The sequence below is a fragment of the Anolis carolinensis genome, chromosome 2 (genome assembly GCF_035594765.1).
Source record: "Anolis carolinensis isolate JA03-04 chromosome 2, rAnoCar3.1.pri, whole genome shotgun sequence".
Lineage (NCBI taxonomy): Eukaryota > Metazoa > Chordata > Lepidosauria > Squamata > Dactyloidae > Anolis > Anolis carolinensis.
Window position 1 is genome coordinate 149074120 of NC_085842.1, and position 26594 is coordinate 149100713.

General features: G+C 37.9%; 1 protein-coding gene across 5 annotated transcripts in view; it reads left to right on the forward strand.

Annotated features, from left to right (window-relative positions):
* The window catches only part of rptor (regulatory associated protein of MTOR complex 1), a 460420-nt gene that overhangs the window by 123998 nt on the left and 309828 nt on the right, over positions 1 to 26594 (forward strand). For 4 of the 5 annotated variants that reach the window (XM_062970816.1, XM_062970817.1, XM_062970818.1 and 1 more), the window contains exon 4: positions 23136 to 23294. The exons of the other annotated variant lie outside the window; for it this stretch is intronic. In XM_062970816.1, coding sequence (XP_062826886.1) covers positions 23136 to 23294 — 159 coding nt within the window. The remainder of the gene's footprint in view (positions 1 to 23135; positions 23295 to 26594) is intronic. 5 annotated transcript variants of the gene reach the window in all.

Genomic DNA, 26594 nt, shown 5'->3' on the forward strand with positions numbered 1-26594 from the left:
GGAAGTGTTAGGGGTTTTTTTAAGAGAAAGGGGGCTGGGCGGCTGGCGTGTTCTTGTCTCCAGGATGGTGTGGACGGTGTGGAAAATGGCAGCGAAGTTTGTGGCACGAAAAGGATTGCGCACGAGATGGGCCGTTGAAGGGAGGGGTGGGGGTTGTGCTGTCTGTGCTCGGACTGGCCTTTGGCGCAGGCGCAGATGGAGCATTCCCGTTTTTGGGGTTTTTTTTGGGCCCATGGAGGTTGGGGATGTGTCGTTTGCTTGTAAGAACGTAGAGATGTGGATGAGGGGTTGTGTTAACGGAAAGCAAAGATAACATTTTCAAATTGCTATGAATTCCCCCACATTTGAGTATGTATGTGAATCTGTGAATCTTCATGCATGTTACTATTCAGGGGCTGTCTGCTGATTGAATTGGTACTAACAAGTAGTAACTATAGTAGTTATGGTAAGAGAGATTTTAAAATGTTCAAACATTATCCAGGAAAACCAGCTGTTATGGACAGAGTCACACTATAGGATCTGGTTTTCCATGGATCAAATCAGAAATTTTCTGGGAGTTTTTTTTGGCTATTGCTCCTGCTACAGCATTGCATTTCAATTAATACCAGGATTTTATTAATATTTATTAACATACCCACTGAGACCTATTAAACTGATGTATACATTGTTGATTTTTGTTAAAATATCTATTAACTGAATGTGGATGCTCCATTGGATAAAGCAAATAAAATATACTTATCCCTCAGGGTTATTGATTGTTAAGATGGAAATGTAATTTAAGAAAAACAGATTATCAAATTATCCCAAAGACTTAGGCCTTTACATTGTTATCTTGCTTTTGCTTGTTGAAATTTGTTTTAGTAGTCTTTTTAACCAAGTACATTTTTCTTATAATTTTTGAGTAATGGCAGTAATTTATATCCCTTTCGCTATTTGCAAACCAAACTAAAACTGTGTCAATAGTGCTTTAAATATTATTATCACAGATATGAGTATTTATATTTCACTAGGCTAAATTCAATGCTAGGCAAAATCATTCTGTCATTTTAATAAGAAATATTTTATCAGGATGTCCCTGATGTTTGCAGAAAATTAAATATCAGACACTGGGTTTGTATTTGAAAGAGTTGGTTTTCCCCAGCCTTATCAGAATTGCTTTCCAAATTAATCAGTCAGTCAATAATACAATCAATTTCTGTAGGATTAGAGCACTAGCAACCCAATGCCTCACCCATCCCCCATGCCTGTGTATAACCTTGGAAGTTTTCTACCAAGTTAGAAAACAGAAAGTTCTTTTCTCCCTGTATGGCAACTGCTGTGAAAATAAGAGAGACTTTAAAGGTATCTTGCCATTGGTATGCACTACAACTTCTGTCTTCCATGTGTGAACCAAAGAAAATGTCACTGAACAGTTCAATAGACCAAGTGGAGTACTGAGTCAAAGCTGCCTAACGGCACATTCACCTGCATCCTATTTACTTCACTGTGTCTTACTTCCTGATAAGAAGATGTAGGATTGCATCCTAATAATGTTAATCCAGTGTACAAGAACTGGGCCAGAGCTTGCATTCAAGTGTCAGTAAACAGAGTGAAGGCAAATTACATTTGAACTCTTTCTTAGTTAAAAATACTGTTTATGTCTGGGGGAGGGGGGATTGCTGAATAGGTATGTTCTTGTTGAAATTTTCTGTTGGTGTTTTTATGTGAAATTATGACTCACTTCCATGTGTGATGATCATGTTCCATAAAATAGATTATCGCTCCTATAAAATGGAAAGTCAGTGTAATTATCTTCATTTGCACATTCTTTTGAATTTATTTTGACATTCTTTATTACCACTTTGAGTAAAGATGAAGGCTGATAGTTAGAGCTTTAATAAACGTCATAATAAGTAAAACATTTTCTTCTGTATATCTTTTCCCTTTTTGTTAATCCGTTTTGCTAATAGATCCAGTGTAGACACAACAGTGGAATTTTGGGGAGGCTTGTTCTCTTCTACCTAAGACATGTCTCCACCTGCCCCCCTGCACACACATATTGATGGGGAAGAGCGTATAAGTCGGCCATCTGAAGATACTTCTGACTCCCCTCTTCCCATTTTATTATGTTGGTTTTCCTCCTTGCATTCAAAGGTCTTCAATTCAGAATTTCTGGCTATGAGCCTGTCCTCCCCTGCCACCTCCACCCCCTTTCACTTGTTGACTTGTAAGCATGTTTTGGTATGGCATGAGCACCGTTGTCAACTATGGTTAACACTAGCCACGGTTCTGTCATGAATGAAAATTACAAGTAGATTTTGCAAATCGTTAACATCAACTATGGTTTGTATCAGTATGTACAAAACTAAATATCATAATAGCATATGTATATTTAGAGGAAAGTCTATTGGTGAAGTGTATATAGAGAGATGGCCTGGTTTTGTTTGCAAAACTTTGACTAAACAGTCCATGAAGAGATGAGGACTAATGCTTCATTGTATACTTTCCCACACATTCAGCATTTATAATTTTAAAATTGCTTGTTTTACATCTTGTGACATTTGAAATTGCGGACTAAGGCAGTAAAAGCCATAGGCAGTGCCAGAGGGTAAATGGAGGCACCTTTTAAAAAGGTGATTTTCCTAGAGCTGGACTCATATGGTTTCTTGAAAGGAAGCATTGCAAGTTGAGAATCCTTTTGACTGGGATTACAAAATTTGAAATGTTCCAAAATTGTTCTTCTGGATTGCTGAAATAGTAACACCTTTGCATTCGGATGGTACACAAATTTTTGTTTCATACACAGAATTATTAAAAAATATTATGTTTAAAATGACCTTCTAGCTATGTGTATAAGGTATAAATGAAACTATTATGTTTAGGCTCTGATTACATCTCTAAGCTTTATGTCTATCCCAGTATTCCAAAGTCTGGAAAAAAATTAACCCTGAAATACAGAACACTTCTGGTTTCAAGCATTTCAGATAAGGGATACTCAACTTGTATCTGTCCCCCAAAAATTCACTTTACATACAGTAGAGTCTCACTTATCCAACATAAACGGGCTGGCAGAGCATTGGATAAGCAAATATGTTGGATAATAAGGAGGAATTAAGGAAAAGCCTATTAAACATCAAATTACATTAATTTTATAAATTAAGCACCAAAACATCATGTTTGACAACAAATTTGACATAAAAAGCAGTTCAATACAGCAATGTTATGTAGTAATTACTAAATTTATGAATTTAGCACCAAAACATCACAATGTATTGAAAAGATTGATTACAAAAGCATTGATTACTAAAAGGCAGACTGTGTTGGATAATCCAGAACATTGGATACACGAATGTTGGATAAGTGAGACTCTATTGTACTTTGTTCTGTGCCCAGGCTCCTGGTACTGCAACTATCTTGGTGCATCTCTGTCTAAATTTCATCTGATGCTTGGCACTGTGGTTCTTTAATAAGAAGACAACATCTTACTTTGCCATTCAGGGACAGAAATAATAATATGCAGCCAGTGAACACCACAGACTGTTATTTTTATTCTTATAGGTCCCTATGTTTAGTTTGTATGCCAAACTAAGATTGAACACGGACTATGTCTGCTTAGTGCTGTTGTAATCTCGTTTGCGCTAGTAATACGTTCCCCCATCACTTGTTTATAACTTGGTTTCAAATTCAGTTTCATCACATATTATGTTTCTAACTGTGTGTGCTTCCTTCTGTGCTGATAAGTATGGCATAAATAAGTGGTTTTGTTGTAATGTCATTGAACTCAATGTGAATGGAGTATCTCACTTTGTCTTAAATTGTACTAGTAATTGTTTGTTTCTTGCCTGATCCTGATATTCTGTTTGGTTCTCCTTTCCCTGACTTTTAAAAAATGCTAGCCTTTGTACTTTAATGCAAGTTTGTGCTATCCAAACATGAGAAGTCTATGTAGCCTAGATTGCTCTGACTCTGCTGGCAATTTCAGTAGTGCTGAAATACAACCTATTCACATGGTGTTTAGTAACAATTTGCACTGCAAAGTGTGCGGCATGATGCATTGCAGTTCTTGATGGGGAAGCCTACATTATTTTAGCTTGCACAGTAATTTGTAAGAAGTGATTAGAAGGTTCCTAGAGGTACTTATAATTAAACCACTTTGCCCTTTCTGAGTGTTCTTGCCTGCAGGCATCAGTGTCCCCGTTGTGGCTTGAAGAGAGCAAGTCATTGTTAGTTAGAAATAATCAAAAAATCTTTGTAATTGCATTTTAAAGAAGAGAGAGGCGCAGTGCATATATAATCATGTTGCTTGAAGAGCTAGTATCATTTTAATAATGATAACACTTACAATAACAGTCTTTCCTTTATACTACTTTAATATTTTGGAGCACAAGAAAAAAAATCTAAATTGGATTTCACTTTAACTCATAACCCATAGGGCAGATATGCAAGGACATATTGACCTTTGAGGGGTAGTATTCAATGTCAGCCTCATGCCAAATGGAATGCCTGTCCCTACTATTGTTTTAGGAACTACACTATATTTATGATTGCATCAGACTGAAGAGAACATACATTCAAATTGGTGAAAAGTATATGGGAAAAGGGAAGTGCTGAACTGGTTGACCAGATTAGTGCATGCTAGTCAATAGGTTTGGGTGGTGGGACATAGAATTCAGGATACCTGTATTCATTAATCCCCAGTTCAATCTCTCACATATCCAGCTAATGGAGTTCAAGTGCAAAATTTTGTTAGGTCTAAATTCTGCAGTACATTTTCAAAGTAGCACCAAGAGCATGGCTCTGATACTCTCAGAACTTTATGTGAATTTATTCATAGAAATAAACAACAAAAGGGACTTGATTTTACTCTTGAGAAGTTTACTGTCCTTCCCTTGCCTTGATGGTACGCTCACATGTGGTGGGAATGTCCAAGGGTAAAAACATTTTGGGAAAAAATAATGGGGAAAATAGAGGAATTATTCAGAATATAATTTCAAGTAAACATGGAATTGATGTTGATGGGGATATTAAGGAACAATAAAATCAATGTAAAATATCAAGATCTATTCAAAGCTATGATTCTTGCAGGGAAGGCAGTAATAGCTTGGGGTTGGAGAGACGAAAAAAAAGTGAAATATGGTGAATTGGAATAATTATTTGTTTGACCAGGTCCAATCAGAAATTTTTGCAAATGTAACCTCTGAGGATAAGAAGGAAGATAAAATGAGGAAAATTAAAGAGGAATGGACAATATATTCGGATTGGATAAAAACTTATCCAAGCTAAACGGGCCGGCAGAAGCTTGGATAAGCGAATATCTTGGATAATAAGGAGGGATTAAGGAAAAGCCTATTAAACATCAAATTAGGTTATGATTTTACAAATTAAGCACCAAAACATCATGTTATACAACAAATTTGGCAGAAAAAGTAGTTCAATACGCAGTAATGTTATGTTGTAATTACTGTATTTATGAATTTAGCACCAAAATATCATGATATATTGAAAATATTGACTACAAAAATGGCTTGGATAATCCAGAGGCTTGGATAAGTGAGACTCTACTGTACTTATAGACCTACTAGCTTTGCCCGGCCACGCGTTGCTGTGGCTTATGGGAATCATTTGTTGGCCAGGTGAAATAGCAGTGAATAGCCTTGCAGCCTCAAAGCCTGGCCATTTTCTGGAGTAGCTGGAGTAGCACCCTCAATCAAAGAGGGCCTGGCTACTTGCTTTGTAGGGGAATCGTTGTTTGGCCAGCTTAAATTGCACTGAATAGTCTTGCAGCTTAAAAGCCTAGCCGCTTTCTACATAGGGCATCCTTGCTAGGCCAGTTAAATGGGATGGAGTAGCCTCATGGCTTCAAAGGTTGGGAGTTTTCCATCTAGGGGAAATCTTGGTTGGCCAGGTTGAATAGCACTAAATAGCCTTGCTGCTTGCAAGCCTGGCCGCTTTCTACCTTGCGAAATCCTTGGTTGGCCAGTTTGAACAACAATTAATAGTATTGGTGTGGCAGGTATGAATGCTGCAATTAGCCACCTTGATTAGTATTTAATGGCCCTGCAGCTTCAAAACCTGGCTGCTTCCCGCCTGGGTGAATCCTTTGTTGGGAGGTGTTAGCTGGCCCTGATTGTTTCCTTTCTGGAATTCCCAATTTCCCTGCTTCCAGAGTGTTGCTCTTTATTTACTGTCCTGATTTTAGAGATTATATTGTTCTGTATTACTATACCACAGTAATTATTACATATTATATTTATAATCGTATATTATCTGGTTAGAAGTGGATTATATGAGGCCCCTTCTACACAGCTGTATAAAATCCACACTGAACTGGATTATATGGCAGTGTGGACTCAAGATAATCCAGTTCAAAGCAGATCCTGTGGATTATGTGCTTTGGCATTCTGGGTAGTATAGCTGTGTGGAAGGGCCTTGAGTCTACACTGCCATATAATCCAGTTCAAATAGGATAATCTGTATTTTATAGGCAGTGTGGATGAGGCCTAAGTGCACTCTGCCTCTGCCCTGGGCGCCATTTTGGCAGAGGGATTTGCTAGGATACAAAGGGGGCGGGGCTTAAAGGCAGCAGGGGGAGAGCTAAAGGCAGCGGAGCCTACCTTTCTAACTGGCAGTTATGTTTTTTCAATTGAAAGACATACCTTGGATGACTATGACTTTTGTGGCCAAATTTAGTGTGATTGGGCTACGTGGTTTTGCTGTTTACTCCATAATAAAGTGCCACATTACATTGATAGATAGATAGATAGATAGATGGTAACCCCATGGATTTCAGAAGGTTTTTTAAAGCGAGGAATACTCAGAGGTGGCTTTGCCAATTCTTTCCTTCAAAATCTACCTACAGCACCTGGCATTAGGTTCTTATAGCGGTTACTTCCGGCATGTAGCATGCTATGTACATATGTAACGTATGGTGTATATTAAAGCTTCTGATCTTCTGCCTCTGTCTCATGGTTTCTTTCATTGCATATATGATAGACTGCCCATGGGAATTGGTAGATGCCAGATAAATGTGGTTTTTGGTTGCTTGGGAGTTATTATTAAAAACAAGCCTAACGAATACTATAACCATACTATACCATACCATAAACACTCTATTAATTTTGAAATGCAATATTCAAAAGCAAATAAAGACAAATAAAGACAAACTTAACTTAGTGTAACACAATTTTGCTGTATTGTAGAAACAGCTTTGTAAATGCAATATTCAGCTTTAGTTATTTTTTTACAGTTGCTTGAGAATTTTGGTTAATTGAAAGTCTTCTATAATGTTAATACTTCTCCATCATTCTTCCCTGTTATACATAAAGCAGTTGGATTCAGTATCCCCCCAATGAATTCAATCCAAGAAACATAAAGTCTGTTGTTTCATAGCTGTTCTGCAGATTTCTCTTACTTTTGGCATTAAAGAAATTATACCACCTTATATACACAGAGGAATTTGTTGTGCCAAATACCAAGATGTATTAGAAGATCGTCTAAACTGAAACTCCATGATATTTTGTTTTTGGTTTCTGTAGCTTTACAATGAGTAAGTATCCTAAAGTCCATGCAGCACTTCAGAACTGTCCAAAGAACAATTGTGCTGATTGGCCATGTTTAATTTTAAAAGGATTTGTGTGTGTGTGTGTGTGGGGGGGAGGTGGGAGGTAAGATAAACCAGTATGAGTTGGTAATACAGGGAAACAAAGTTTAGAAGACTAAGGTTGGTATATTTTTAGTTATGGATGATATATCCACAATATCAACATACTAGCCAAATAATAGTTCTGAACACAGTTTGGCAGTATATTATTTTATGCTCAGTATATTTCTGATGATATTCCTAGGAGCATGACAGAGTCTCAAATAGAAGACTCTACTTCCAACCCCTCCAAGCTTGTTACCACAGCTGCAAGTCTCCAGTTGCTTAGCCTTCCTTACCTGGATGGTGTACCTGTTGTGCTAGAGACCGAGAGGGAAGTTTCTTCCTTTCTGCCCACCAACAACACAATTTTCTAATATCCCAAGTACATTATGCAGAGAATAGAATGGAGATAACTCTTTCCCAGTCTTCCACTGCAGCAGTCATAGCCAGGTAATTGGAGATGGAGGAGAGAGAGAGAAGGTCTCCTATTTTGTATTACAATACCAGCGGGAGAAGAAAGATGAAGCTGTAAAGCTTGCTGCAAATAGAGAGGAGCATTACAAAGTTCATATTCTGAATCAAAATATTGGAAACATTGGTGATTTCTCTGTTTTTACTTTAATGGAAGGAAAACTGTTACCAATATAAGAAAAACCCTGTTGGTTTAATATGTGATGAAGCAGAGTTACCTCGTGTTTATTTTTATATCTGTCAGCTTGAGATGAGAAAACTATAGGTCCTTTCCACATGGGAGATTTCTTTGCATATAACAGGAGAGCTAAAGATGGTAGAAGTATGAGGAGACTGCTGTTCTCCCCTTTTCTTCATTGTTACATGGAAAACAATGAGAGGATAATAGTAAGTTTCAGTGCTAAAAATGAAAACTCTTATAAATTACAAACAAAATAGTAATAGAAAATTATATTGTTTTTACTAGTAGTAGGATGCCAGGTTTATGTTAAGAGGTAATTTGGAGGGGAGGTATGATCCTCTAATATGCATTTTAATGAAACAATCTATTTTCTTGATGACAGGAGAAATCTTACTCCCTCAGTTCTTATTGTACACAGAAAAGGGAGGGCTATATAAATAAAGAACCCACCTCACATTTTCTTCTGTTTACTGAAAGCTATGTCAACAATTGTCAGCTAAATAAAACAGCAGGAGCTCCCTATTAGGCTTGAGGTGTTAATATAGCATCTGTACATTTCTCATGCATTGCTAAAAAGGGGGAAGATAAAGGAGAACACAAATTTCTTTAGAGATTGTACTGTGTGGAAACATTATTTGAAAATACAGTATTGCCCCAGATCCATGGGACCTGTATCCACAGATTCATTTATCCACATCTGACCAAAATACATTATCTCTAGGCATTTTCTAGATCAGGGATGGGCAACTTCGGCCCTCCTGATGTTTTGGACTTCAACTCCCAGAAATCCCAGCCAGTTTACCAGCTGTTAAGAATTGTCGGAGTTGAAGTCCAAAACATCTGGAGAGCCGAAGCTTGTCCATGCCCGTGCTAGATCCTCCAGATTGTATCATAGATTCTGTGATATTTCTTGGCCTGGAAGTCCTTCTTTTCAATAGAGTTCACTATTATCTACAGTTTCACATATCCACATGAATTCCAGCAACAGGAAAACAGGAATCCAATTTTAATGACTGATCAAAATGTAAATACATTACATTTCAGCATGGTGGAGAAGACGTTAACCAGTTCATCTGCGTGCCTCCCCAATGATGTGGGTAGATGTTTACTGTGCTTGGGCAACTTCAAGGTGTTTTTTCTTTCTAGTTTAGGGTTCTTTATGATGGACTTAAAGGAACCCCGGTGGCGGAGTGCATTAAAGCACTGAGCTGGAGACCGAAAGGTCCCAGGTACAAACCCTGGGAGTGGCGTCAGCGGCTGCTGTAAGCTCCAGCTCCTGCCAACCTAGCAGTTCGAAAACATGCCAATGTGAGTAGATCAATAGGCACCGCTCTGGCGGGAAGGTAACGGCACTCCATGCAGTCATGTCGGCCATATGACCTTGGAGGTGTCTACGGACAACACCGGCTCTTCGGCTTAGAAATGGAGATGAGCACCAACCCCCAGAGTCAGACATGACTGGACTTAACGTCAGGGGAAACATTTACCTTTACCTATGATGGACTTAAATTGAGAGATTATTATTATTATTATTTATATTTATTTATGCCAGTGGTTCTCAATCTGTGGGTCCTCAGGTGTTTTGGCTTGCAACTCCCAGTTTACCAGCTGTTAGGATTTCTGGGAGTTAAAATAGAATTAAACACAAACAACATTAAAAATTTCAGTTAAAAACCATCAAAATAGATTCAGAGTTAAAAACCATAGCATCCCCAGACTAGATCTTCAACACCTTCATCTTTAAATGCTGTTTAAATAAAAAGGTTTTAGTCTGCCATCAAAAGACCAGCAGGGAGGGGCTTCCTTGAGCAGGGAGTTCCAGAGTCGAGGGGCATCTACCGAGAAGGAGGTTCCTCTCTCTCGTTCCCACCAACTGAGCTTGAAATGGAGGTGGGACCGAGAGAAGGTCCTCTCCTGAAGATCTCAGGGTCTGGGCAGGTTCATACAACAGTTCATCATGTTGTGGTGACCCCCAACCATAACATTATTTTTGTTGCTACTTATTTTATTATTTATTAGTTACTACATTTGTACCCCGTCCTTCTCAACCCCAAGGGGGTTTCAGAGCGGCTTCACACATTGACAACAATTCAATGTCTTAAAAATAACATACAGTTGATAAACATGTATGTTAAAAACCACAGAATTAAAATAATCTAAAAACAATTACATCAATTATTAAAATTACACAATCCACAACTGTAATTTTGTTACTCTTATGAATTGTAATATAAATATCTGATATGCAGGATGTATTTTCATTGTTACAAATTGAACATGGTCACAGCATAGTGATAAATTACAAATACAATATGTTTGGGGGAGTATGGACAACAGATGATATTTTTTTTTTGCTTGCTTCAAAGTTACTATTAAAATAGGACTAATGCTATCCCCAAACCACACAATACATTCTGCATTTGACTTAATATTAATATTGAAATATAGTAGTTAAAAGCAAATAAAGACAAATGTAACTTAATGTAACACAGTTTTACTGTTCAACTGTAATGCTAAAACAGCTTGTAAAATTTAAAGTATTATTTTTGGGGGTTTGCCACTTGTTTGAAAATTTCGGTTGCTTGAGTTCTGATTAACTAATATTGTACTTTGTTTCCAGATGGAGGCCTGGGTATCAAAACACATGTAGGCAGGCCACAGACAAATACTTTTAACAAAAAGGCCCTACCTCTGCTATGGTTTAAGTTCCATACATTTCATCAGCAGCTGAGTATGACTGTGTCTGGACCTAAACCTGTGTGTTCACATGTCTGCCTTTTACTCCATTCATAGACAGCCTGGATTAGATTCTGTATACTGCCTAGCTCTATTACACTGGCTAATATTTTTCCATTTGCCAATTATTTAAGCTGTAATGTAAACAGACATCTCTGATTTATACAGCAGGGAAGAAAATTCGTGTTTTATAGACTGGAGGCAAGTGCAATGTTTTTGTGGCTTGTCATCAGTATGGGCACTCTATCATAGCACTTGAAAATAAAATATGATAGACATGGATGTGTGCAGATCTGGGAATAAGAAAAAACATTGCATCTTGACAATTTATGGAAGATCTAATACAACTATTTCGCAATGTAGAATTTTATAGCTGCATCAATGATTGACACTGTGTCTACACTAAACATAAAAATATTTGTCCTTGTACATTATAACAGCATTCTTTTTAATTCAGCCTTTCAGGCATTTATGTCATTTTCTTTTTGTACTTGCCAGAATGTAAAGTTTGGGTTATGATGCAAAACAAGTGTGCGAGAGAAAAATCACTGGGAGAGAAGAGTGAGTAGTACAGTGGGTCCTTGATATCCATTGGGGTTTGTTTCCAGGATACCAAAATCCATTACTTCACAATTGCATAGTCAAAGGGTATATTGTATATAAATGGCAAAATCAGGGCTCATTTTTGGGGATGAGGAACATTTTCAAGCCATGAATGGTTCAGTCAGTGGATGTAGCATCAATGACTGTATCTGCTGGATACCTGCACATTCACATGGAACTCTAAAAAAAGAAAGATCAACTTTAAAATGGTAGAAGTACAAAGCTGTGGCAAAATGGTAAAAGCACAAAGCTGTGGCAAGGAAGCACAAAGCACAAAGTGAAGAGGCAGAAGCATCATTTTCTTCATACTGTACTCATTCCAGCCACCCTCCCTCTCTTGGTCTCTCTCCCTCTCTTTTTTCTTAAATATGCTTTATACCTGACGCCTTAAGACCATTTAGCACTGCATCTGAAGAAATGAGTTTATAACCACAAATGCTTGTGTGCACCCTTCTTTCCTCCTTTTTATGTTGCAAAGGGCCTACTTCTTTGTAATCTTCACAGTATTTCTCTCAGAGGGACCAGGGAGGGAAAAGCATCACAAAAAAAATCTGCAGCTCTACTAAGCTCAAAGCCTTTTTGGTACCCATTTGCTCCATCCAGACTCCTCAGTTTTCTTCTCAGAGATTTTTGGGCTGGTTTCCAGAAAGCCTTCAGGAGTCCAACTTGTCTTTTCAATGGGTTGTTTCTTAAACTAGATACAAATTTCCAGATTTTTGACAGTAGCATAGAACAGGTCTTTGAACCCACTGAAGTTGCTTGTTTCTGCAGTAACCTCTAATAGATGCCTAGTTTGAATCTATGTGTTTACCTTTACTTGAGTCCTTTTTAAAAAGATGTTCTCATTAATATATTGCTATACTTGACTACGTTGTACCTTATCTAACTGTTATTATGTCTGAAGAAAGTGGTAACTAGTAAGCCTGGTTTTAACTATACTTTTGTTATTACCTTTTATTGGCTTTAGAGAAAGCCAGGATGGTGGGTTGAAAATAGAATGATGCAGTGTTTTCTTAACCTGCGGTCCAAAGAAGTCACATGCATTATGCATCCACTCTTCCATTTAAATTGTCGTTTGTCTTTTCGCCAGAGAGAATGGCTGCAGCTGGACTGTAATTTGAGCTCTGTCAACATGATAGTTCCCTCCTGTGCATTCACCTCAAGAAGTTGAATTTTAGAAAACACCACACACCTGAGATGCTTTTTTAGACTTCATTTTTATCTAGATTGCTTCTTATAGTCTGTCTGTAGCCTTGGAAAATCCCAGTATCAACATTTTTTCTCCATTCATAAGTTTAGATTACTGTAACAAAGGCTTTTGGCATATTGAAATTTTGACAGAGTGATTCGAGACAAAAAGTCAAATTATTTGGGAGAAATAATAGGCCATTGTGTTAGTTAGCGTTTTCATTTTTAAATCATAATTTAATCAAATAAAATTGCTCTTGAAACCTCAAACAGCTGTACATGAATGCCTGAGAAACAAAAGAATTGGTAATGCATTTTAAGACATTTATCTGGGGAAAATGCCTTTTGTAGTATTGATTTAAACTTTGTTATTTTTCCCCTCCCCACATCTTTGCTGTCCTAAACCTTAGTAAAACAGGATTGCTACTTCCAGATAGTCATAGATTTGGCTTTCAGGTTTCAATTTATTTAAGTCCTTCCTTGCTTTTCTTCTTCTAAGTAGCCACAGTTGCTGCAGAGTGGCCTCTCTGATAAATCAATAACAGGGAATAAAATAGTTGGAAATGTTCCATTATATTTCCTCATTTTGAAATGTCTCCTCTATTGAATGAAATAAGTAGAAGTGTTCCACCTTAATTGTATAAATGCAATTGAAGCTATTCCCAAACTAGACTTCCCCAAGGCTTTTCCTGTTGACAGGATGTCTTGAGTCACTCTGTAAAGTGATCAGAAAAAACAGATTCTTGCCAGAAAAGCAGCTGACTGACACCACCATCAGCAATCCTTGTCCTACAATGTACATCACCGAGGCATTTTGACAATTTCTGTGGCTGGTGTCAGCTTAGGATAAACAGATAAAGCTGAGTGCCATCAACAAAAGAGTAGCAATTGAAAATGTCTTCAAGCCCTAATCAGAAACAAATCCTTCTTACTGTGGACTAGACAGTACTGTGCAAAAAAATAAGTACACAAGTAATCTCCAAGAATTTACTGAAGCAAATAAAGACTTTACTGCAATGACTCTTTGTTTGGACTATTTCTAGCAGTTGAGAGAAAGTAGTATGTGCTCTAGGAGGAACCGTAGCTACAAGATGCTTTAATGATTCTTTTAAATCATAAAATGTAGTGGACTGTTGAAAAGTACAAATCTGAATAGAAGCAAACCCATATGCCAAATGGTTTGCAAAGCGGTTTGCTTTGATAACCTAGAATCATAGAATAATAGAGTTGGAAGAGACCTCACGGGCCATCCAGCCCAATCCCCTGCCAAGAAGCAGGAAATCGCATTCAAAGAGCCCCTGACAGATGGCCATCCAGCCTCTGCTTAAAAGCCTCCAAAGAAGGAGCCTCCACCACACTCCGAACAGCTGCCGAACAGCTCTCACAGTTAGGAAGTTCTTCCTGATGTTCAGGTGGAAATAAGATAGTCTAAAATAAGATAAACTGGCAATGAAAAAGTAACCTTCATATAAACATTATCAAGTAGAAATAGAAAAACAGAGAGAAAATGTTAGTATTCATATAAATGACACTAATCTGTGTTGAAGAGAAAGAAGAAAATAAATTGTAAATGGTAAAGAGAATTAATTTTCTAAATGTAATATTATCTGTTATCTGTTTTCAGAACTTGGATTTAATGCCTGTACAGGTAAAACCATTTATGTAGCAGATGACTATGATTACTGTAATATTTAGAAAGTAGTCAACCTTAAAACACTTTTCTCTTGCAGGGAAGAAATGACTGTCCATGAACTGGTACACAATGATGAGGTTCACTCTATTTAATTCTAACAAAACCAATATGATCTTGTGCTTTGGTGCCCTTGGTAAATCTTCCTAAGGGGAGGGTTAAGTTGTAAACCTGTCAGTTTCTAACTTGAAAGAGTGCTAAGGCAAAGTGCTGGGCAGATTGGAAGAACAAGATGTGCTACTTTGGCTTCCCAAAGCTGGGTGAGCTGAAAATTAGGTTGGCTTCACAATGATATGCTGCAGATTTTTGCCCTTTGGAATCTGAATTTGTAGCTTTCATGATATATGGGGTATGGGAACAATGAAGAAAAGAAACTAATCATGTAAAACAATGTGCTACTTCTTTGTCTGTTATTGTCATATGAATCTCCTTCTCAGATGGTGTTGAGAAATCTTTTTATTAGTGGCCTATATTTCAAGCATAATGTTTGGGGGTGGGGTGGGGGCTACACATACTTTCAGGGCAGCAGGAGACCCCTTCCTTGACAGTGTCTTGACTCACCGTAAGGTATGTGACCCAGTGCCCTCTAGGTGTTGTTTAACACTGTTCACTGTTTGCTATGATTGCAATGTTGCAAATCTTATACTAACTTTCAGTTAGCATTCATGAAAGGAGAGGTGGGGGAAATTCATACAAGAATGGAACAAGTGGATTTGAAAGAGGCAACATTACATTTGCACTAACTAGTTCATGGTGGCTGAAACATCAACTGGCATTGGGAAATAATTTATTCATTTTGAGTGCAGGACACACTGTCTGTCACCTTTCAGTTATATTGCCAGCTGGATATTATTTTGACTAGAGCAGCTAATGGGATTTTGGTTGACAGGCATGGAAGTCTTCTTTACTACAATCTATTTCTAGGCATGTGTCAGTTTTCTGACAGTGGGATCTGTTCTGATGTCCTTTTTGCAGAAGCAATTTAGTTAACAACTCTTATGGTGTTCACATAATTTATGTTAAGGTAGATGTGTTTCTTGTTTCTTCTGCAGTTGTTCCTGAACTACCAGATTCTGTAATCTATTTAAGATTTTTCAGGGAGTTATTCCATTGAAGTCACACAGAGGTTTGAAGTACTGCACCCTTATTCCTAGAATTAAAAACCCCTTATTGAACAACCTAATGGGATTACTAGCTCCTAAAAATTGTGATTTTAGAGAAGTAAAACTCTGCAGCAGATATAAAGGATCTCAGTCTTGGGGTGCATCTACACAGACATTATAATGCAATTTGAAGCCAGCTTGAAGTTGGAGTGTCCACAAAAGATATACCCACAATGTGTACTGCACGATGTACATATTAAGCCAGAAACAGTGTGTCAAAAATAGGCCAGAATAAGCCAGAAAGTCTGCTGGAGCCTATCAGAGACTATATGCCATGTAGGGCTTGAATCAGGGCAACCCTACTGCTGACAAAATTTTAACAATCCTGAAACACAGCTGTCCAGAAGGTAAACAAGCACCGTAGAGAGAGGAAACAACATCATTCCCAGAGACTCTCACTTTCTTTTCCCTTGTTTCAATGTCCTGTGCCTGCCATGGCTAGCGCTGATCCCAAGCAGACATGGTGATGCATATCAGCGCATCTCAGAGTACTGGATGAGAGAAAAAAAGTTTCCCAAGTTTGTTATTGGATAGTGTGGCCACTGCACGGGGCCCTGAAATGGTCCCTGGGGTGCTTGTGTAGGCACAACACTGCAGAACTGCTTTGTTTAAATCCACCTCCAAACTGCATTATAGTGTATATGTAAAAGCAGCCTGAAGAATGATATTGATCCATTAGCCTGTTCTTGTCTCTCTTGGATCTAGCTAACCCAGGGGCATTTGAACTAATTGGATTTGTTGACAGAATATGTTAGACATGGTACTGCAGTCAATCTAAATAAAAAAACTTACAATTTCAGAACTTCCTCTGACTGCTGAAGTAGGCTAATGATCCAGTCAGCAGCAGTAGTTGAGCAGCAGTAGCTGAGCCTTGACTCAGCGGTTTTTCTTTCAACCCTTCTAGCAGATATACAGCATCTATTTCATGGAGCCATTCCCAACAGAAGACTCAAAACTTTACACTTGAGACTACTCTCTGATAGGGATGTAAAAAATCTTTTGAACAAAGGAAATCTTTACAAAATTTAGTTTCTTGCTGCTGCAAGAAACCTAACTAAGGAAAAGCTTTGTCTCCTGTAAAGTTCCTAACATATAGGAACAAGAAAAGGTTTACATTGATTGTATAGCTGTTTTTATGACATTTGCTGTAGGATGACAAAATATGCAGAAAAGGGCATGCTTTGTCAAAATCACAAATTTGTGCAGAATTTATTGTGTATTTTGTGCAAAGTTATTTTCTACATTTGCTTCAATAAATTGCAGTGCCTGTCATTGAGGCAAGTAAACAAAATGCCTTTTAAAGTTACAAAGAATGGCAAATGGCTTATTTGCCTTGATCACTATCAGGAATAAGAGGAATGAAGGTTTTCATCCCTATTTTCTAATTGAAGGCCTAAGTGATATTTTTAATGGAACATACATATGAAATTGACATAATTATGAGATTCAATTCAGGATATTTGGCAGCCAGTGCTGACGTCCCAACTCTGCCAGATTCTCATTTGCCAGTTTTCATAACTGGGATTTTTTTCCCCTGCACTTTACCAAAATTCCTGGAAGCAGTTTAGACCTTCAAAGTTGATATCAACACTTGAACTTAAGTCCAGAAACATTTAGGAATCATTATGCAAGCACTGACATCACATGGTTTTATTGACTACTTCCTATAAGTAACCAAACAGCCCTATTATAACTAACTTTGCAGTTGTTCTGAATGGTAGATCCATTTGATACTCCCATTGGACTATTCCATCCAGTGGGCTATAAGAATTTGGACAACTGTTTCCTGGCTATCTCTTTCCAAATGTAATTATGATGGCATGTTAGCCCACAGTGGTAAAAAAACACACTAACTATTCCTAATGCAATAGTGGTAGAACCAGGAGTGCTCTGAGTGGTGTGTGTAATCCTTTAGGACAGTGGTTCTCAACCTTTGGGTCCCCAGATGCTTTGGCCTTCAACTCCCAGAAATCCTAACAGCTGGTAAACTGGGTGGGATTTCTGGGAATTGTAGGCCAAAACACCTGGGGACCCACAGGTTGAGAACCACTACTTTAGGGAATGTTACTTCATTCAGAATAGTCTTCACACTACTCAGTTGAACAGATGAGTCCACTAAAATGTATTGGCTCAAAAAGATATTCAAGGTGTTATCTTCCTCACTGCCACCATGGACTTCCATGATATATGGCAAGGTCGTAAGTGGATAGACATGTGCACTAAACTGTCTTTACTAAATTGTAGGATTTAGCACTACTTTCTTCTGAAACTGTATAACTTTGGAGGAAAGGAAGAATCTTTAGCGCCAAGAGGAAAGATAGACAACTACTCTGGTGTAGTTACTCATGCTACACTGTGAAAGTTTTCCAAAGCATTTTTACCAAAGAGTAGTATTACTAGGAGTACAAACAAAAATATGAGTCTGTTCAAGAAAAAAGTGGTTTTTTGCAATGCACTGATCCTGGAATCTGCGCAACTTTCTTTTCTTTCTTTTTTACTTCTTAGCAACAGCTCTTGGGACACATTTCATATATTTTCAAAATATTTTATAGTCTCCAGAACAGTGGTGATTTTTTATCCCAAACAGTTGCAAAGGACTCAAAGCATCAACAAAACTCAAAGATTTTACCTCCAAATCCCACGTGATGCAAACTCTCTCACACACATACACAGACACTCACAAACCTGAAAAACGTTGTTGAAACTGAAATTGGAAATGATGCGGCATCACTTCTGATCATAACAGAACCAACTGTGCTGTCTTTAGGGGGAAAGGTGAGAAAAGAACTGCTCTGTGATAGAACATATAAAGAATTATACAGATTTCATAGAAAGGTACATATTTTACACACAATAAGGTGGAAACACATCAAAAAATTCTGCAGGTTTCACGGTAAGGTATGTATTGCATACACAAGAGGTGGGATGCATGATACATTCAAATTATTTGGGTTACTTTACATTGCCCATGATGTGGTGAATACAGTTTGAAATTGGATGTGAGAAGACTAGGTTTTGTCCCTCCATAGAATTGGCCTCAACCAATTGTTGTAAGGATACATTTAAGCCTCTAGGTAAGGCACAGGCAAACTTTGACCCTTCTGGTGTTTTGTACTTCAGCTACCACAATTTCTAACAGCCGGTTAGATTCATCAGAAGAGGGAGTGGGGTAAAAATGGGATAATACACTGAGAAATTCTAACTGCATAGAAATTGTGTATGTGTGTGTGGTTATTTGCCTTTTCTTTAATGCATAAGTGAAATATAATTTCCTCTCCCCTTAAATATGTCTCAGAATTCATACCTGATTTGAATGGTTGAAACAGAGAAGAATTGGAAGTGGGGGAAGAATGGGCAATACTTGCAGAAAATATGCTTGACTGTGGTGCTGAGGCAAAAATAAATCCAAAATAGCTTTGGGGACAAGAGAACATTCCTTAGAAAGGAAAGGAGAGGAAACTTTGAATGGCAGTTTTATGAGATGAAAATTGATTATTTGGAAATTTCAGCCCTGATTTATTGTTGACCCAATATTTTTGTCATCATTAAAATGACACAACAGCTGTGGACATAATTTTAAAGAACTCGTTTTGACAAGATAACATCTAGGGGAAGGATAAATAATTCTGAAACAAACAAGTTACAACTGGGCTTTTCAGATTGCTCCCCTACTTCAAGTTCTGTTTTAGTCATAAAAATATCCCCTTCCTTTTTAAATGGGATGAAGGCCTCATCCAGAGAAGGTTCAGATAGTATACCTGCTTTTTGATTAAATCAGTAAACCAAATTAATGTGACTGAATCATTTTAGGATAAATGTGACAAGCATTCATTCTTTTACATGAAGGTGGAATTAAAAAACACTTAATCAACAAAGCTTGTTCCAAAATTATTACACAACCTTTTTAATATGCAGTACATGTCAGAAGTTCATGAATCTGATAAAATGGTCTGTGATTTGCAAGTGTTTTGGGTTGTTTAAGCATTAAAGTGCCTCAAGTCTCACTGCCTTTTGTTTAAACACACTAAGGCAGATACTCTTTGTAAAGCAGGGCTTGTCACCACTAAAAGGAGTGATGGCTGTAAGTGGAAATGAATTCAAACCTGAAGGGATTTAAACAAACTTCAACCGAGATAGAAATGTCAAAAGCAATAGATTAAAATGGTCATGAAAATGCATCATCATGTTCAAAGCACTCCTAACTTTTAGTAGAAAGGCTAGGGAATAGCACACAGTTAGTGCCCTCTGCTGTTAATGCAGTTCTGTCAATATTCAGATCAGTGATACAAGCCACACACTCGATGCCTCGGTAACTAAGTTTGGAAATTGTTTCTAGCATGTGACTTTTAGATTTAATTCTGGGTGTTGCTTTGCTGTCACTTCAGAATTCTCTAGAATTATGAGATGGTGTATCACAAACCAAGTTTGTTAGCACTTCATAAACAGTGTTTTCCATTTTGGCACTACCTTTCTATGGGGATAGGATTGCAGAAACCTAAGAGTCTATACTGATGGTAACAGTCCTAGTGGATGAAGTCTTCCCACTCAGTCAGGATATATATACTCTATTTGCATATTGAAATCCTGAGAGTAATGGAACATTTGAAGGGCTGAGATATTCTATAATATTTTTGTGCTTGTTTCTGAGTCTCATTTATAGAGAGGGAATTTAGATGAGGCATTAGTGAAACTGGGCTAATATCTCCCTACTCCACTCCATCCTCCCCATGGAGGCAGTATGTCTCTCTGAGCCCAATAACATCACTAGTCCTAAAGTTATGTAACATATACAGAAAAATTAGGCAAGTAAAATGATAATAGCCTTAACCTCCTGCTGGAGTGTATTCAGTCTAATTTAATTGTACAGTTTGTCAGTATCTGGATATCTCTCCTCTGTGGTAAAAATGTGGCAAAACATGTGGATTTCAGCACACCTGTAGTTTTATTTTTCTATTTAGCATCACTCTATTTACCTGGATTGGTTGTAGTTCATGAAAATGGTGACTCAAGTTTTGGGATTCAATTTTGGGATTCAGTTATGGCTTTAGTCATAATCCTGTCTCTAGTATGACCTTACTACGATGAAGAATTGCAAATTTTGACAAGATTCCTAATATTCTATTCACTGTCCTGCCTCTCCTATATTTTAGTCCAAATAAAGTATGAAAGAGTTCCGACAAAGGCAAAAACAAATGAGTGGTTCCTCCTCTCCTCATGGGCAAAACAAGTAAGAGGTTTGATTTGACTGGTGCATTGAAACACTGTTTAATAATGTAAGGCTAAAAGTCCTTGGTTGACAGGTAGATGCTTAACTGCTCATTTAGAGGCATCCTATTTTCTTTAGTGCTCTGCTCTCTATGTTTTTATTCTATGTAAAGTTTGGTTACACATTCCCTTTTAATATGTCCATTCACTACTAATGAGTCCAGTTTATGCCAGGGGAGTGTGGTGGAGATGTCAGCCAGGAAATTGTCTGTACTCCCCCCGTGTGGGAACTGAAAAATTGCCTACCACTTGAAGGCTTAGTTATAGTGTCTTGTAAAGGTGCCAACAGGCAGAATATGATTTAGGGCATGCATTTTGCAAATCAGCACCTTCATAATAGTGCTGAAAGATACCAGAGTGAGATAGAAGGCAATGCTTGCATTAATGCAGTATACTGTGAGCAAAATCACTGAGTGACAAACCTTAGCATCTTTCTTGCAGCTGCTTATCTCATGCTTATAAACACAGATGAACAAAGTGAAATATTGCACTGCAAGGCACAGTTCACTGAACAGCCAAAAACGATAAGAACTATCATGGTACAAACATTTTAGTCTACACCTGATGGGGTGCTGAATATGGAGTGGGTAGTACAAGGTTACTGGTACTGCTTCTAATGTAGTAAAATATAGCAGTTCATTTTGGTAATTTGCAAAAATAGCGTGAGAGGGCACTATGCAACATGGCAGCATGGGACAACATATCTTTGTTTATAAGTATATTTTATTTTGCCCTTAAACTGCTGTAATTGTTTCCTCCACTATAAGTATTAAACAGTCTGACGAACAAAGATATTAATGGAGTTGGCTCAAACTATGCTCAAACAATTGGGTTCAGTGTAAGCGCTCTCAGGTTAGCCAATATAGATAAATGAGTTTTCGTTCTTCTAGAAATGTCCATGGGAGTTAAACATGAAAACATTACATTAAAATCTACAGCTAACAGCGCCTTTACAGAAAAGAGTTTAGGCAGGACAAGCCAAGAAGTATTTATCTTTTTTTGGAGGTATTCTTTTAGGGAAGGAATATCCTGTACTGGAATTGGCACTGTGGTTTTGTTGTCATCCCTGTTCGTTTCAGCAGTGGTTATGCAGGAGAATTTTGTTTGTAAATTATTAAGTTCAGTTCTCAGTATTTTGCTAACACATAGTCCTCACTAAAAAAGTAATTAGTGATGGAGTGAGAGGAAGGAGAAGGACATTTTATCTTCAAAAATAGCTTAATTCCAGCAGGTGTTGGTGTTAATAGTACTATAGAAACCAAAAGAAGCAGAAAATCATAGCAGAGGTACTATAAATGATATCTTTTCTTTCTGTTTTTGGGAGTTTTTGGGTGTCATTTCTAAATTATGGCAACCCTATGAAGGAGTTTTTGTGACAGGATTTGTTCAGAAGGGATTTTTTGAGGCTGAGAGAGTGTGAGCACAATAGGCTATCAATGCTGGTGGGTTCAGCATGTTCTTATGTAGTGTTGCAATCCTTCTTTTGGCCAGTGGAAATGATTGGTGCATGATAACTAAAGAGAACTCCTGTGTTCTCAGGTGGTATATCTCTGTACATCTCTGTATACTGGGGGCAATGGACAAGGAAATCTGTTGCCTTTGTGCCCCAATGTTGGGTTTTGGAGACCACTGTTGGTGAGACATATCCTGGCTTAGGGTCCTATTCAGCCAGGGTCAAGAGGGGGTAAAAGGGGAGGGGATTTAAAGCTTCACTTGTCATTTCGTTTATCTCTGTAGTTCTTGGTCTGAGTTTATAAACAAATTAGAGGCTTAACTTACAATAAGCTTTTATTTGAACAAGCATTTGGACAAGAAAGTTTGCCTTCTTGAAAATTTAATGATCTATTGTCTATGTCTAATGGTTGCAATATCTCTAGCTTTACACTTTATTCAGCACTGCTGATAGTTCCTTTGGCACCAATATAATTTGTAGGAGGCCTTATGCATTATGAAGAAAGAAAAACGCTTTTATAGCAAGTGACTGTTTTTAAGTTATCTAGGTTTATTTGGCTGTTTAATGCAAAATAGTGTCAAAGAGAGTTGATGAGAGGTATACAAAGTAATTTTAAAAGCAATATACCAAGTTACCTATTGGTATATATTAGATAAAGGAGTATGCGCCTCCTTCCTCTGCAAGTAGATATTATTTTTCATTCTCAAATATATGGAAAATTAAATAGGGAAGTTAATTTTGCTTCCCTCTTTCTGTTCATACAGGCCCGATACAAACAGAGCCTTGATCCTACAGTGGATGAAGTTAAGAAGCTATGTACATCACTGCGTCGAAATGCCAAGGAAGAGAGGGTCCTTTTCCACTACAATGGACATGGTGTCCCCAGGCCCACAGTAAATGGAGAAATCTGGGTGTTCAATAAGGTAAATGGTTTGGAAATGGAATTCAGATTTGCTCTGAATTTATTGGGAAGCCAATACAGTCATGTTTCTTCACTCACTTTTGTATCCCAAGCCAAGTTGTTATAAACTGTTAGTGTATATATTTCTGTAGGACAATATTTGTGTATCTTCTGGAGAATTAAGTGCATGTGTGTGTGTGTATGCACATGCATGTAATCATAACACTACAGGGGGACTACTAATGAGATAAAAGGTGATGAATGAGCAAAAATAGGGTAGGCATATATGACTCAGATGTTTCTCAGGGGATGTTTCGGCAGAACACACATGTTGTTGTTCCAGCTGCCTGAACTGATAAAGGAACATAGCACAGGAATGTTTTAAGGGGGGGGGATGAGTGGAAAATGCCACACACACACACTGGCAACATAAAAGCTGTGCTCCTTTCATTGAAATTGTGTCCAGATTCCCAACACTAAATGGGTCTTCAACAAGGTACATAAGTTGCAAATTGGATCAGATCACAGCCCCTATCATGTATAACAGTATACAGTGTGTGTGTGTGTGTGTGTGTGTGTGTGTGTGTGTGTGCATGCACGTGCACCTTCAAGTCACCAGTCAGCTTAGGGCAACTCCATGAATTTCATAGGGTTTTCTCAGGCATGAGATACTCAGAAGTAGTTTTGCCAGTTCCTTCCTCTGAAATGTAGCCTAAAGTACATGTATCTGTTGGTTATATTACACCCAAGTACTATTTCAGGATGATTCTGCTTAACTTCCAAGATAATTCTGACCCCATCTACACTGATCATTTCATGCAAACCATTTCAAACCAGTATTGCAGTGGTTTCACTCTGCAGATGATTACATAGGAAATCCTGGAACCAATTTGAGGCCCTGATGTTGATTACAGAAACCACAGAGCACTACTCTACATGGCCAGTGTAGATGGTGCTTAAGTCAGTGTGCAGTACAGTTATGTAACAGTGAATGATGCTTATGTACAAATGGAGCTGGCTCACAACCTATTTCTGGACTCACTCAGTTTTTAGTGTGGTCTGTTTGGTGGTTTTGACCTAGACTTGGTCTTTGCCTGAGTTTCTTCAAGTCAGTTTTACAATGCAGTTAATCCAAATCCAAATATAACATGTCTTATCCTTTTAGACCAGCCTGTTTTAAAGGGAATTTCTTTACTGATAGTGGTATTCTTGTTATCCCACTTAGAGTAATACAGTGCCACCAATATTTATGATGGTCTGCAATACTGTTTTATGGAGGAAAGACCCTCAAAGGAGATAATAATCCCACTGAATCTTATAGTACTTACCAAATAGAAGAACATGGTTTCAATGCATGTGGTCATAGGCATAATAATAATAATAATAATAATAATACATCATTCACTGCACCCTCGCAGTGATGTTGACCGGCTATATCTGCCTAGAAGATCAGGTGGCAGAGGACTCTTGAAAGTAAAACAAGCAGTCAAAGAAGAACATGCCCTGGCAGAATATGTAAAGCAAAGTGAAGAACCTGCTTTGATTGAAGTCAGAAATCAGAAACTCCTCAAAGCACAGCAGACAAAAAATCAGTACAAGAAAACTGCACTACAAACTAGAGCTGACAGCTGGCACAACAAAACATTGCATGAAAAGTTCCTTGACAAAATTAAAGGAAAAGCTGATAAGGAGAAGACCTGGCTCTGGCTCATGAATGGGACCCTGAAGAAGGAGACAGAAGGCCTGATCCTTGCAGCCCAGGAGCAAGCCATCAGAACAAATGCAATTAAGGCCAAGATCGAAAAATCAGCTGATGACCCAAAATGCAGACTGTGTAAGGAAACCGACGAAACCATTGATCATATCCTCAGCTGCTGTAAGAAAATCGCATAGACAGACTACAAACAGAGGCACAACCATGTGGCCCAAATGATTCATTGGAACTTATGCCTCAAGTACCACCTCCCAGCAGCAAAGAACTGGTGGGATCACAAACCTGCAAAAGTATTGGAAAATGAGCACGCAAAGATACTGTGGGACTTCCGAATCCAGACTGACAAAGTTCTGGAACACAACACACCAGACATCACAGTTGTGGAAAAGAAAAAGGTTTGGATCATTGATGTCGCCATCCCAGGTGACAGTTGCATTGACGAAAAACAACAGGAAAAACTCAGCTGTTATCAGGACCTCAAGATTGAACTTCAAAGACTCTGGCAGAAACCAGTGCAGGTGGTCCCGGTGGTGATGGGCACATTGGGTGCTGTGCCAAAAGATCTCAGCCGGCATTTGGAAACAATAGACATTGACAAAATCACGATCTGCCAACTGCAAAAGGCCACCCTACTGGGATCTGCACGCATCATCCGAAAATACATCACACAGTCCTAGACACTTGGGAAGTGTTCGACTTGTGATTTTGTGATATGAAATCCAGCATATCTATCTTGTTTGCTGTTTCATAATAATAAAATAATAATAATAATAATAATAATAATAATAATAATAATAATAATAATAATAATAATAGTTTTTTGCTTCAGTCCATGCTATGAATGTATAAAACATGAAATGTATCCACTAGAGGTTTCAACTTTAAGTTGCAATGTTGGAAGCCAAAACCCTGCTTACACTCAGGATCTTTGTTAGTATTGTTTGAAACAGAACTACTGTACTCTGTTGCATGAGTTTGTAATTGAAAGCAAAACATCTTCTTGTTTGTATTACTATAAGAGGGAGGTGATGGGTTTTGGTGATTACAAACTGCATGAACTAAAGTGTGTTCTGAAATAACATAATCAGTATTTCTTTAGTTGGTTTGTTTTAGCTTATAAAATATGTGAGAAGGGACAGTCTTTAGAAGGAAAAATTAAGACGAGGCAGATTTCTATGTTGTGATTCAGGATGCTTGCAGCATTCATCTAGTCACCCTAAAAAGACAAATAATGAAACTAAATCTAGCATGTCTCCTAACCTAGTATTTGTTTCACCTAACTGGTTTGATTGAACATCTGAATCCTTCCCAGGAAATGGTCTATCGGTTATCAATAACTTCAGTTTAAAGCCAAGGCTTGTTGCTGTCTTTGTTTTATTTAGGTTGTTGTTATATAGTTTGCTGCCGCTGCTCCTCAAACAAGAATGATAGGAGAGGAAAGTAGGTAGAAAGGAAAATAACTTTAGGTAAAATGACTTTTTTTCTTAATTTAGCTTTTTTTGTCTCTATTCTTCAGTTTGCCTGGATTTGTTGCTTCTGGAATGTGTATGATAAGAAGGGTTTGATATCCAGAAGTCTTCAGGGTATAATTAGGTAAAAGTGCCCCTG